Below are 15,331 nucleotides of genomic sequence, written 5' to 3'. Positions count from 1 at the left end.
GTTGGCAATGTAGAATTCTCTAACAAGTTCTTAAAATATATCTGAGCTCTCTATTTGACTAATGTGATGATGAATGTATTTTCAAATTATACAGGCAGACATTATCTGATATTCATAATGAACCTGTGAAACTGGAAATGTACTGTTAACAAAGATATTTCACACACTGTCAACTAGGAGATTTCCCACTGATTTAAACTACCACTGCACTTCCACACTGAGTTTTTCCAGCTCCACTTTATAGTGTGGTAAGGAAGGTTAGTCAGGAGATTGTGACCTGCACAACAGGCTGGAAGCAGGAAGTACATTTTAATTAACTTTACTCATTTCATTTATAAGTTCTAACAATGTGTGTATATGCCTGTGTGTGTGTGTAATCTTTAGGATTTTCTACATATAAGATCATTCTGTCTGCCAACAGAGATCATTTTACTTCCTCCTTTCCAGTTTGTATGCCTTTTATTTCATTTTCTTTCTTTCTTTTTTTTTCTTTTTTTTTTTTTTTGAGACGGAGTCTCTCTCTGTCACCCAGGCTGAAGTGCAGTGGTGCGATCTCGGCTCACTGCAAGCTCCGCCTCGCGGGTTCACGCCATTCTCCTGCCTCAGCCTTCCGAGTAGCTGGGACTGCAGGTGCCCGCCACCTCACCTGGCTAATTTTTTGTATTTTTATTAGAGATGGGGTTTCACCGTGGTCTCCATCTCCTGACCTTGTGATCTGCCTGCTTCGGCCTCCCAAAGTACTGAGATTACCTTTTATTTCATTTTCTTACCAATTCCTCTGGCTAGGACTTCAAGTATTACATTAAATAGAAGTGGTGAGAGTGGAATTATTGCTTTATTTCTGATCTCAGAGTAAAAGTTTATAGTTTTTCACCACTGAATATGATGTTAGCTGTGGGATTTTCATATAATAGCCTTTATCATGTTGAGAGAATTTCCTTTTGTTTCTAGTTGAGTGTTTTTATCATGAAAGGGTATTGAGTGTTGTGAAATGCTTTTTCAGCGTCAGTTGAGATGATTGCAGTTTCTACCCCTTCATTCTGTTAATGAAGCGTATGACATTCACTGGTTTTTTTTTTTTTAAGTTGAACCATCTTTGTATACCAGGAATAAATCCCAATTAGTCATTATGCATAATCCTTTTAATGTTCTATTAAATGTGAGTTCCAAGTTTTTGTTAAGGATTTTTGCATCAATATTCAGTAGGGATGTTGTTCTGTAGTAGTCTGTGTCATGTCCTTGTCTGGATTTGATATGAGGATAACGCTCTCATTTTTCTTAATCAATCTAGTTAGGGTTTTGTCAATTTTTAAAAACTTGTCAAAAAACCAACTATTACTTTGTTAATTTTTAAATTACTCTTTCTCTATTTTGTATATCTTTGCTCCAATTTTTAGAATGTCCTGCCTTGTACTAGCTTTGAGTTTAGTTTGCACTTCTTTTTCTAGTTACATAAGATAAAATTGGGTAGTTTACTTGGGCTCTTTTTTTCCTCTCTTTTCGTGTAAGCTTTTATAGCTGTAAATTTTCCACATAGTACTGCTTTTACTGCATCATGTAAGTTTTGTAATGTTGTCTTATTATTTTCATTTATCTCAAGACGTTTTCTAATTTCTGTTGACTTCCTTCTTAAATTCTTATCTCATTTAGACATAGATTTATTTTATTTTAGGCCCTATGCATTGGGATGCAAAATCAGACTAGTTTTGCTTTCTACAAAAAGTAAAATGAGAAAGAAATATATTTGGTCTTGTGAGCACTATATGGAAATACTTTATATTCCAACGGTTTTATCATATTCATATCCCTTTATTAACATAAAGCTGAAGGTGAATAAAAAAAATCAGGATTAGCCAAACAAATTTGCATGGTCAAATACCACATAAAAAGTAAATATACTTAAGTTCCCAGCAAAATCTGAATTGAATATAGACAAAATGCTCATTTCTCAGTGTTTGACAGACTAACGTTTAAGCCAATAAAAATGTACTGACTGGATAAACTACTAAAAGTTGTTAATTTTTGCAATATATATTTCTGAAAAGAAAGTTTATCCGTTATAGAAATTCCTGTGCCCATTTAAGAACTTGGAGCATTAGAATTGTTTAATAATACAGTTTAATTGTATCATGAAAATAATCGATAATACAATTTATTTGGTTTATTTTAAAAAACTGATTGTTTCTGCTCTCTCTATATATAGACTGATTTTATACTAATGTTGCCTAAAGATCATCAAATTATTTGAAGCCTAGGTTTCTGAGGGATGGAAAATGATGTCACAACTATTTATAGTTCACACACACATTCTGGGGATTTAATACATCCTTTACAAGTGCAGGAAAGGTAGAAGATTGATGATTTGGGGGAAGTAGGGCTACCACACCCCAGAGAGTGGAATGGTATGTTGTCTGTTGACAGCTGTGTGAATCAGAGAGTTTGAATTTAGACATATATCTTTGTATCTAACTACAGGCTAGTTATTTTCTTTTAAGACAAAGTAGAGGACAAATTACAGATGAGGTCATAATATAGTGCTAGACAAATGTTGAATATTATGCTGTTGTTGCAATTTGAATCCCAAGAGCTATGTAAGCCTTAAAGTATTAGATATCCACTGGTTTTAGCAATAGGCTCAATAGGCATTATTGACACTCAGTAAGAGTAAAGTGAAAATATTAGTCATTATCTGTTTTAAATTGAGCAAATATGACCATGATGAAATAAAATACTTCATGAGTGTCTTCCAGTAGGAAGAGAAAATCTGAGGAATTGCTTCTGTAAAAATTATTTATTGAGTGAGTACACTAGGCCTGGTGCTGAGGATAATGCAATGAATAAGACAGTGTCCAGTTATTAAAAAGCTGAATGGCTGAAGATGATCCCATACCTACCATTTTTACATGAGGAGGAATCTAGAGGTTTGAGACAACATAGTTTCTTACGCAAAATAAAAAGTAAGGCCAGAGTTCAGGATTAGGAGCTGTAAGTTAGTGCTTCCTATACTAATATTCAACATTTATCCAGTTTAAAATATAAGAAAAAGATTATTTTCTTTGTTTTATAAGAATTACCTTGGTTTGAAACATATAAAATTCCTTAGGATGTTTGAACTTTAATGAAAAAAATGCAAAACAAAAATCAAATTGATGATATTTTCTAAGTTGTGTAGTTTTGTTGGAGATGGTAACACTCCCAAGCATGTGAAAATTAGTTTCTGAGGTGTGACCAAATATTACAATAGTTTGTATTCCTGCAAAGCTTAATCCTATTTAACATAATCTTGTTCCCTAGTGTTCATTTCTCCAACTGTGTTTTCTCATGTATCACACAAGAAGCATTGACATTGAGTTCATTGAAGATAGAGAAAATACATGCAAGGTAAGTGTTAGAAACCCGTGATAAATAGAGAGCTTACTGGAGGACTTTCAGTCATTTGCTTAATCTCAAAGTCATATTGTGAGTGGTGGCCTTTACCTACTTGTGAGATATCATTGGCTATCTCCTGAATGTTGCTTATGTTTGAGCCTCATTCCTTCTGAGTGTAAGGTGGGCTTTGAGAATTAAATGCAAATAGTTTGCATTTTATTATTTAGTTTTACTAATGTTTTTCAACACAACAATAATTATGTCAAGTGCTGAAAAGAAAAAAAATGTTGATATTTGGATGAATATCTAACAGCTGTGGAAGTTACAAATTATTTTCTCTGATGAAGCATAAGTAAAAGTAAAAGATATTAATACTCAGTTACAAGAAGATTATAAAACACCAAGCAGATTTAACACAAAGCAGACTGCCGCAAGGCATTTAAAAATCAAACTCCCAGCTGGGTGTGGCAGCTCACACCTGTAATCCCAACAATTTGGGAGCCCAAGGAGGGCGGATCACTTGAGGCCACGATTTCAAGACTAGCCTGGCCAACACAGCAAAATGCCACCTCAACTAAAAATGCAAAAATTAGCCGGGCATGGTGGCACACACCTGTTATCCCGGCTACTAAGGTAGCTGAGGAATGAGAATCGCTTGTACCCAGAGGTGGAGGCTGCATTGAGCCGAAGATCATGTCACTGCACTCCAGCCTGGGTGACAGAGTGAGACCCTATTGGAAAAAAAAAAGAGAGAGAGAGAGAAAAAAAAGAATCAGACTCCCAAAGGTCAAGGATAAAGAAAAGATCCTAAAAGTAGTAAGAGAAAAGAAACAAATAATGTATACTATAGAAAATAATGCATCCAACACATCTGGTAACGGACTTTGCAGTGAAAGCTTCACAAGCCAGGAGAAAGTGGCATGATATATTTAAAATGCTGAAAGAAAAACAAAAAACAAAAACAAACAAAAACAACAACAAAAAAAACCTTTCACCCTAGAATAATATAACTGACAAAAATATCCTTCAAAAAGAAAAGAGAAAAAAAAAGACTCCCAGATAAACAAAAGCTGAAGGCTTTCATCGACACCAGCCCTGACCTACAAGAAATGCTAATGGGAGTTATTCAATCTGGAAGAAAAGGATGTTAATGAGCAATAAGGAATCATGTGCAAGTACAAAACTTGTGGTCATAGTAAGTACAAGAAAAACACAAAATATTATAACACTGCAACTGTGCTGTGTAAACTACTCATGTCTTATGTAGAAAGAAGAAAAGATGAATCAATAAAAATAATAACTATGATGACTTTTCAAGACAGAGACAATACAGTAAGATATAAATAGAAACAACAAAAAGTTAAAAGTGGGGAGATGAAGTTTGATTTTTTGTTTTCTTTTTGCTTGTTTGTTTATGCAATCAGTGTTAAGTTATCCGTTTAAATAATGGGTTATAAGACACTATATGCAAGCCTCATGGTTACCTCAAATCTAAAACATATAATAAATACACACAAAATAAAAAGGAGAAATTAAAACACACCAGCAGAGAAAATCACCTACATTAAAAGAAACACAAAAAGGAAGAAAAGAAGGAAGAGAAGGCCATCAAATAATCAGAAAATGAATAACAAAATGACAGGAATAAGTCTTTATAAATAATAACACTGAATGTAAATGGACTAAGATCTCCAATCAAGAGACATGGAGTGGCTGAATGTATTTCAAAAAAAAAATATTACACCCATCTGTGCGTGGTGGCTCACACCTATAATCCCAGCATTTTGGGAGACTGAGGCTGGTGGATCTCTTGGGCCAAGGGTTTCGAGACCAGCCTGGCCAACATGGCAGAACCCTGTCTCTACTAAAAATACAAAAAATTAGCTGAACATAGTGGCACATGCCTGTGGTCCCAGCTACTAGAGAGACTGAGGCACAAGAATTGCTTGAACTTGGGAGGTGGAGGTTGCAGTGAGCTAAGATCAATCGAGTCACTGCACTCCAGCCTAGGTGACAGAGTAAGACTCTGCCTCAAAAAAACAAAACAAAACAAAACAAAACACCCCTAGATCCAATGATCCATTGCCTACAAGAAGTATGCTTCATCTATAAAGACACAAATAGACTGAAAGTAAAGGGATGGAAAAATATTCCATGCATATGGAAACAAACAAAAAGAAGCAGAAGCTGCATTTATATCAGACAAAATAGACTGCAAGACAAAAACTATGAAAAGGGAGAAAGAAGGTCACATTATATAGTGATAAAGTGTTCCATTTAGCAAGAGCATGTAACAATTCTAAATATATATGCACCGTATACTGGAGCATTCAGGTATATAAAGCAAATATTATTAGAGCTAAAGAGAGAGGCCCCTACACAATAAAAACTGGAGACTTCAACACCCCACTTTCAGCATTGGAGAGATAATCCAGACAGAAAATTAACAAATATCAAACTTCATCTGCACCATAGACCAAATGGACCTAATAGATATTTACAGAACATTTGATCCAACAGCTGCAGAATACACATTCTTCTCCTCAGCACATGGATAATTCTCAAGGATATTCCAAAGGCTATGTCACAAAACAAATCTTAAAATGTAGAAGAAAATGAAATAATCTCAAATGTTTTCTCTCACCACAGACTAAGAAAAAAATAAGTCCCAAATAAATACAATCAGAGATGAAAAAGGAGACATCACAACCAATACCACAAAAAATTAAAGGATCATTAGAGGATACTATGAAACTATATGCCAATAAATTGGAAAACCTAAACAAAATAGATAAATTCCTAGAAACATACAACATGTTGATCCGTTCAGGTTTTGTATTTTTTCATAGTTCCATGAAGAAATACAAGAATGGTTCTAGAAGAAATACAAGAATTGTTTCTTGTATTCCTTCATGGTTTTTGTATTTCTTCACGGAACCATGTAACAATGGAACCATGAAGAAATACAAAATGTGAACAAACCAATAACAAGTAATGAGACACATGCCATAAAAAAAAAGTCTCCCAGAAAAGAATACAGGATCTGATGGCTTCACTGATGAATTTTGCCAAATATTTAAAAAACTAATACCAATCCAACTCAAATTATTAAAAAAATAGAGGTGGACAGAATCTTTCCAAATGTATTCTATGCGGCCAGTATTACTCTGATAATAAAACCAGAGAAAGACACATTTAAAAGACAGAAAACTATAGGCCAATATCTCTGATGAATATTGATGCAGAAATCCTCAACAACAAATTAGCAAACTGAATTCAAGAACACATTAAAACAATCATTCAACATGACCAAGTGGAATTTGTCCTAGAGATTCAAGTGTGGTTAAGTACGTGCAAATCAATGGGTTTGATGTTGTTCAATGAACATAACATCCTCCAGCTCCATCCATGTTTTTGCAAGTGACAGAATCTCATTCTTTTTTATGACTAAGTAGTACTCCATTGTGTATAAATGCCATATTTTCTTTATCCATTCATCTGTTAGACACCTAAGTTGCTTCCAAATCTTAGCTATTGTGAATAGTGCTTCAATAAACATGGGAGTGTAAATATCTCATTGACATACTGATTCCCTTTCCTTCGGATGAATACCCAGTAGTGGGATTTCTGGATCATATGGGGGAAAATGGAGGTGGTTAACAGGCACAAAAATATAGTTAGAAAAAATGAATATGATTTAGTATTTGATAGCACAATAGAATGACTACAGTTAATGATAATTTATTATATATTGTAAAATAACTAAAATAGTATAAATGGGATGTATGTCACAGAGAGAAATGATAAATGTTTGAAGCATTGGATACTCCATTCACCCTGATGTGATTATTATGAATTGTCTGCCTATATCAAAATATTTCACTTATCCCATAAACACAGATGCCTCTTATGTACCCACAAAAATCTATTTTCTAAAAGGTTGCTCTAAAATATAATTATCAAGTTAAGTAAAATGTCAATAGCCTTTTAATTTAATTTTTAATTGTTTTACCATTCTTTACAATAATAAAAAACATTAACTTTATACTTTTTAATTTAATGTATAGAATAGAGATATACATAGGATATGTAAATAGATACACAGTATATATGTGATTAAAATATAATGGGAGATTCAATCAGAAAAAGTTTCTAAAAAGGCTATGGGGTAAAAGAGGAAGGAAACAATAATGAAAAAAATGTGGTGAGAAAAACGGCTTAAAACCCACATAAGGAGTGCATAAAGAAAGCAAAAAGAGAAGTAGAAAGTAACACAGGGGCGTTTGGAAAATGTAAATGAATATGTTCCCTATTTAAGGCTAGGCACAAAGCAAGGTCTTCAGAGAACCTAGAGCCTAACATTTAGGCTCACCCATTTCAACCAGCCTAGCAGCATCTGCAACATCTACAATGGCCTTGACCTTTGCTTTACTGGTGGCCCTGGTGGTGCTCAGCTGCAAGTCAAGCTGCTCTCTGGGCTGTGATCTACCTCAAACCCACAGCCTGGGTAACAGGAGGACCTTGATGCTCCTGGCACAAATGAGGAGAATCTCTCTTTTCTTCTGCCTGAAGGACAGACATGACTTTGAATTTCCCCAGGAGGAGTTTGGCAACCAGTTCCAAAAGGCTCAAACCATCCCTGTCCTCCATGAGATGATCCAGCAGACCTTCAATCTCTTCAGCACAAAGGACTCATCTGCTGCTTGGGATGAGACCCTCCTAAACAAATTCTACACTGAACTCTACCAGCAGCTGAATGACCTGGAAGCCTGTGTGATGCAGGAGATGGGGGTGACAGAGACTCCCCTGATGAACAAGAACTCCATCCTGGCCGTGAGGAAATACTTCCAAAGAATCACTCTCTATCTAAAAGAGAAGAAATACAGTCTTTGTGCCTGGGAGGTTGTCAGAGCAGAAATTATGAGATCTTTTTCTTTGTCAACAAACTTGCAAGAAAGTTTAAGAAGTAAGGAATGAAAACTGGTTCAACATGGAAATTATTTTCATTGACTAATACACCAGCTCACCTTTTTATGATCTGCCATTTCAAAGATTCATGTTTCTGCTATGACCATGACATGATTTAAATCTTTTCAAATGTTTTTAGGAGTGTTAAGCAACATTGTATTCAGCTCTTAAGGCACTAGTCCCTTACAGATGACCATGCTGACTGATCTACTATTTAAATATTTTTAAAATATTATTTAACTACTTATAAAACTTAACTTATTTTTGTTCTTATTATGTCATGTGCACCTTTGCAGTGTGGTTAATGTAATAAAATATGTTTTTTGGTAGATTTATTTTGTCTTGTTCATTGAACTTTTGCTATGGAAACTTTTTGTACTTGTTTATTCTTTGAAATGAAATTCCAAGCCTAATTGTGCAACCTAATTAAAGAATAACTGGTACACTTCATTTATCCATCAATATTATATTCAAGATATAAGTAAAAATAAACTTTCTGTGAACAGGTTGTGTGTTGTACTCAAGATAACAAGGTGAACCCAACAAATACAATTCTGCTCTCTTGCGTATTTGATTTTTGTATGAAAAAACCTAAAAACGGTAATCATACTTAATATCAGTTATGGTAAATGGTATGAAGAGAAGAAGGAACAACCGATGATTTCTCTCTGCAGAAGGTAGATGGAGGCATGTGAGGAAGTAAAAATAAGACAGAGATATTCTCTTTGAATTGACTAGTATACATCTGGTAGAAACTGTCCATTGCCAGTTAGATATACAAGTTTGCAATTTGCAAGGAATGTGATTGCTGGGGTTTCATATGTGATAAGGGAAAGCCAAGAAATGAAGGTCACAATTTCAGGAGAGTGTAGAGAAAGAAAAAGGTTTAAACATGATTCTGAGGACCTTTCACTTTTAAAGGGAGGGGAGAGAACAGCCACAAAGGAAACAACCACAGCTACAAAGGAATGGCTGTACATTAGAAGGCAAGAGGAGAGAAAGATAATGAAAGTGTATTTAGGAAGATAAATACTTGAACCCAGGAGTTCAAGGCTGCAGTGAGCCATGATCACAACACTGCACTCCAGCCTGGGAGACAGAGGGAGAGTGACCCCATCTCAAAATAACAAACAAACAAAAGGAAATAAATGTGCCGAGAAGAGGATTCAGTGGATTTGCCCAAGGTGTGGCTTGAAACTGCCTACTAATTGGGAAATAGATGGCATTGGCACCCTTAGTGAGAATCGGCTGGGTAAAATTAATACACAGAAACCATACTGGAGTAAGTGGAAGTTTAAATAAGATTAGTGACCTTAAGTGGAGAAAGAAAGAAAATGGGATTAGAAAAGAATGTGGGTTATTTTTTCTGTGCATAGTTTTTCCTTTTTGCAATGTATATTTTTCTGAATAGATTTCATGTAATTGAGGTACTGGCAAATGACATTAATATATTTCATATTTATTTTAAGTCATGGCATATTTAATTACAATAGTAATTTATCAGTTTTAATTAATACTACTGTGACTATCAGTAAGATGCCTAGTTTTGTTAATTATTTAGGCCGGAATAGATTACTAATTCAATCTTTCATCAAAATATTCAATTAATATTGATAATATAATGGTTATTGCAATTACTGGCTTTAATTAAGTTACTTACTTTGTGCCATTGTCATGCTAGTTTACTACAATTTCACTGCAATTCTCTGATAGAGCCAGATATGATAAGAAATCTTTTTTTTTTTTGCATTTTAAAATATTTATTTTACTCAGAAATGTACCAGTTGTGCAAAGACATGTTAGAAAACACTGCATATGCACACACAATCTATCAATAATATTCCTCTCAGAGACAAACAATTTCCCATATATTTATTTAGAAGTATATTTTCTGTTGAATACATTTTTTTGATGCACAGATAGAAATACAGATATTTGATTATCTGTAAATTCTGGACATTTTTATTTTATCTTATTATATACTAATGTTTTTGCACATTTTTATAATTGGCATTATTCACATAATTTTGATAAGATTACTTATTTCCAAGATGATTTCATTTGTCTGATAATACCCATTGCATGTTTGTGTTACAAATTATATTCAAAATTCTGAATTGACCATTACTTTGTTCCATTGATGTCAAGATTACTGTATCTAAATAATTGCTCCTATCTTTTTTTTTTTGGGAGTTTGCAGAATTTTTATTATTATTATTATTATACTTTAAGTTCTAGGGTACATGTGCATAACGTGCAGGTTTGTTACATATGTATATTTGCGCCATGTTGGTGTGCTGCACCCATCAAATCGTCAGCACCCATCAACTCGTCATTTATATCAGGTATAACTCCCAATGCAATCCCTTCCCCCTCCCCCCTCCCCATGATAGGCCCCGGTGTGTGATGTTCCCCTTCCCGAGTCCAAGTGATCTCGTTGTTCAGTTCCCACCTATGAGTGAGAACATGCGGTGTTTGGTTTTCTGTTCTTGTGATAGTTTGCTAAGAATGATGGTTTCCAGCTGCATCCATGTCCCTACAAAGGACACAAACTCATCCTTTTTTATGGCTGCATAGTATTCCGTGGTGTATATGTGCCACATTTTCTTAATCCAGTCTGTCACTGATGGACATTTGGGTTGATTCCAAGTCTTTGCTATTGTGAATAGTGCCGCAATAAACATACGTGTGCATGTGTCTTTATAGCAGCATGATTTATAATCCTTTGGGTATATCCCCAGTAATGGGATGGCTGGGTCATATGGTACATCTAGTTCTAGATCCTTGAGGAATCGCCATACTGTTTTCCATAATGGTTGAACTAGTTTACAATCCCACCAACAGTGTAAAAGTGTTCCTATTTCTCCACATCCTCTCCAGCACCTGTTGTTTCCTGACTTTTTAATGATTGCCATTCTAACTGGTGTGAGATGGTATCTCATTGTTGTTTTGATTTGCATTTCTCTGATGGCCAGTGATGATGAGCATTTTTTCATGTGTCTGTTAGCTGTATGAATGTCTTCTTTTGAGAAATGTCTGTTCATATCCTTTGCCCACTTTTTGATGGGGTTGTTTGTTTTTTTCTTGTAAATTTGTCTGAGTTCTTTGTAGGTTCTGGATATTAGCCCTTTGTCAGATGAGTAGATTGCAAAAATTTTCTCCCATTCTGTAGGTTGCCTGTTCACTCTGATGGTAGTTTCTTTTGCTGTGCAGAAGCTCTTTAGTTTAATACTCCTTGGTAATTATTTTTCCTGATTTTATGAATATCACAATCTTACATGAATGCAAAAATAACTAAATTACCATAAACATACAAACTCACAAACTTCCTTCACAAATTAAATTGGGAAACTGGATCAGAGAATCTCTTCCTCAATACTTAAGGAAAAGAAAATAATTAATCAAACCAGCTAAAAATACAACCCGAAGCATGGAAATTCAGAACGTACCAAAGAGTTGTGTATAATTCACGAGTACAAGGAGATTTAGCAATTGTAATAGAAATCCAGAATACAAAACTGACAAAATCACCCATAATTTGCATTAAAGACTTTGACATTGAAATTTCATTCTGCTTGGATGTATGTGTGATCTTGATCAACCCACTTAATCTCACTGAGCCTCACTTTTCTCATAAAAATTGGTTTTAAAATATTTGTGTAGTTGTGAATATTAGAAACAAACATGCATTTTGAAGCACCTACCACTGTGTCTTCTATCTAGTAAGAAGTTAAAATATCATAGGTATTTCCCTATTTTCTTCATACAGCTGTAGATGAGGATAATATTTATCTTTCTATAAAATTCTTAGGACCTGTGTCCTACATTTCAGTAAGTGACTGCCAATGGAAGTGGCCTAAAAAAGCTAGATTCTGTCAGCAACTGTAGAGTGGTTGAAAAATGGTTACTCCTCATTTCAAAGAAATGTCCTATTTATATGCAGTCAGGGAATGGTGGCTTTTATAAATACCTGAGACAGGAGAATAAGCATATAGATTGAAGTGGAGAAGAGATGTGATGTTTATTTACTGATTCAGGCACCTGACACATTCCCTCCCTGTCTCTCAGCACTCCAGGAGGCATTTTCATATCACCAGGGTTTCCTTGCTCTCCGAGGTGGATTTCCCATGGGATCCTGGTCATTCATTCCCTTGATTTTCCTGCCTATTCACACAGAGCAGCTTTCTGTTCTATTGTGGTTCTGGCTTCAAATGGCTTCCCTAAATAGCAGAATGCCACAAGGAGAAAGCAGAAGTGAAATAAAATTTCTAGGTTTTACAGAAACACATGCAAGAGGGGCTTTCTAGAATCTCCACTGAATATGACATAATAGTAGCGTAGCAAAAAGGAAAGAGAAAGCAGAATTCAGTTTATACGTAGGCTCCTGCAAACCTCTCAGGGAAAGACAGTCCCTGGGGGCCAAGTGTGACAAGGGCAGCAACCAAAACTGGAGGGCAGGTTGCTGATCTATGAAGAAATCCTACCAGTTCTGGGGATTTATCCACATGCTGCAGAAAGGCTACTTCTTCGCCAGAAGAGATTTGTATGCTGTCATAGCATGTTTCCTTACACTTGGTTTATTACAAAGAGAATGAGTTTCTGGCTACAGTCAGGGCATGGATTCCTTGGGATTTCCAGTTATAGGGACAGAGAGACATGTATTCCCTGCCCACAGCCTACTGTGTAGACCAGTCTACGCTCCCTAGGATCACCCCTTCCACATATATTGGGACTCTTGGGGACACACAGAACTGCCAATTTGGATTGGAACTTAATACTATTCACAAAAATATCATGTTTCTTAGTGCATTAAACTCTTGACAGTGCAATCTTAGTTTTACAGATTCCTTCCCAATGTCAGAGTTCAAACTTTAACAAATCAACATTTTCTTACTGTAACTTTAGATAGTAATCTTGACAACTCCTCAGCTCAGCAATAAAAACTGTACCTAGATAGCAAAAGGGAAAAATCCCACAGAAGCTAAAGAATATAAAATAATAATATTATTATTATTCTCTGAGAGCTAGTGAAGTCTGTTTATTCACATGTGTCAATTTTGGTAGAATTTGAGAGGCATTCCTGTAATTGGTACCATATTTTCATGGAGGTATTTCCCAGGGAGTGTGTGTGAATTGCTGAGGTAGCAGGGAGGGAGGACCTGCAACTGCAGAGGGGTCTCTTGAATCTTTTCCTCAAGCTACACAGTCAACATCATATATCTATACATAAATATCTAGAAATTGATATATACATATATATGGCCATCATTTTCTTATTTTATGGATATATGGTTATTTTCTTATTTTATACATATATATCAGAATATTGAACACTCTCCTCAAACTCAGTACCTACTATCTTCAAGAACGTGACAGTCTGAAAAACAGAATTCTTGGAAGCATTCTGGAGAAAACTGAAAAATAGTCACCCTTCACATCGAAGGTAAGTTTGATTTGTATATTTAGTCAGGAAATGGTAACTTATGAAATACATATAATATATTTCATAATATGTTCAGTTTGTTTCCCTAAACTGATGTAAATTATACATAATATATACTGGCTGATTCTGATACCTAGCAGAATTCCCTCCTTCTTCCCCTGTTTTCTTGAATCCCATTCTTCACTTTTGTTGGGGCTCAGAAAAAACAATACTCAAAATTGATGGTCTCAGAAGCAGCCTCAGAAGCAAATTTTCTCTCTGATCTTTTTTCCTCTCCTGTTTCTCACTCCTCATTCTCTAGAGGTTAGCCATAAAAACCAGAAACCCCCTTTCCCAAGGCTCCTTTTCCCCAAAGTAAGCCATAAAACCTAGAAATACTACTCTTACTTTTCTGTGTAAGAACTGACTCTAAAGAAATTCTTTGAACTATCTTGTTCAATTGTAGGTTATAAGACCTCCATTCCAAAAGGAGCTCTGCCCCATGCCAGGGAGGAAGGAATGCTGCACAGAGAGGTCAAGAAGAATCTGACCAGAAAGGCCTTGCTGGGTTTCCCCACTCAGTCTATTAGCATTAGGTGATGCCCTTTTTGTCTAATCACAGTTTTTACACAGCTGTCTGTCCATTCTTCATTGAACTTAAGCATTAAAATGAATATTTTTTTACGTAACTCTGGGTCTTCATTCTGAAGGCTCCCATGTCGCATAAAACTATAATTAAATAAATACGCTTTGCTTTTCTTTTGTTAACCTGTCTTTCTTTTGTTAAAGAGGTGCCAGCTATGACCCTTACGATAGGAAGGAAAGAGATCCACCATTTCTGCCCCTATAGTCCTGGTGATGAGGATGGGATGGCTGAAGCAACTGACTCACCTACTGATGAGGTCCCGGGACAACTGGCAAAAAGTTGGCAAAGAAAGGTAAGAATTTATATCAAGGTCTGTTCTCCTGGATCTCTGCCTATAGTGCCTGGTCAAGGATGGAAAGTAAAAATTTCTCTTTCTTTTTTTCCAAATTCAGGATAGCAGGAGAAAATTATTTGTTTGGATTGTAATTCTTGTGTAATTTTGATTTAAAGTACCCATTTGTTATTAAACCTTTCCCTTCCATAGACAGCTATTGTGTCCCTGTTTGTCTCATATTGTGTCCTGAGAACCTGGCTTGGCTTGCTGCCTGTACAACACACCTGCATGTGCAGGTGGCCAAAAAAAAATGTTGGGGGCTCCCATGACAAGCTTACATGTCATCGACTGTTGCTAGCTCACAAAGTGTCTAAATCTTTCTTTTGGCTATTTTTAGGGGTAACTTTGAATTCTGAGAGGGTTGCATCTTTGCATTTCTTTGAAGATGTCTTATGCATCCTTCATTAATCATAAAAGACTTAATTGGTTTCTGTTTGGAGTTACCTGGTAGATACCTTTGTTTTAAAAGAGAAAAGGAAAAAAAGAAAACAATTTCAAAAGCTAGAAATATTGGCTGCTTATTCTTGCTGAAATCTGACAAGAGATTTAAAATGGGATCCTGTTTCTCCCGTGGGAAGTTTCTTCAGTAGAC

At 35.4% G+C, this 15,331-nt stretch overlaps 1 protein-coding gene across 1 annotated transcript; it reads left to right on the top strand.

Annotated features, from left to right (window-relative positions):
• Positions 1-3,393: 3,393 nt before the first annotated feature.
• LOC105498426 (interferon alpha-2) lies at positions 3,394-10,246 on the top strand. The gene has a single exon (XM_011770498.3). The coding sequence runs from the start codon at positions 7,780-7,782 to the stop codon at positions 8,344-8,346; it is 567 nt and encodes a 188-aa protein (XP_011768800.1). The 5' UTR covers positions 3,394-7,779; the 3' UTR covers positions 8,347-10,246.
• Positions 10,247-15,331: the final 5,085 nt, after the last annotated feature.

This window comes from Macaca nemestrina, chromosome 14 (genome assembly GCF_043159975.1).
Source record: "Macaca nemestrina isolate mMacNem1 chromosome 14, mMacNem.hap1, whole genome shotgun sequence".
Taxonomy (NCBI): domain Eukaryota; kingdom Metazoa; phylum Chordata; class Mammalia; order Primates; family Cercopithecidae; genus Macaca; species Macaca nemestrina.
This window is presented reverse-complemented; position numbering and strand designations above follow the sequence as displayed.

Coding starts and splice junctions, on each gene's coding strand:
- LOC105498426 (XM_011770498.3), top strand. CDS start 7,780: ATGGCCTTGACCTTTGCTTTACTGGTGGCCCTGGTGGTGCTCAGCTGC.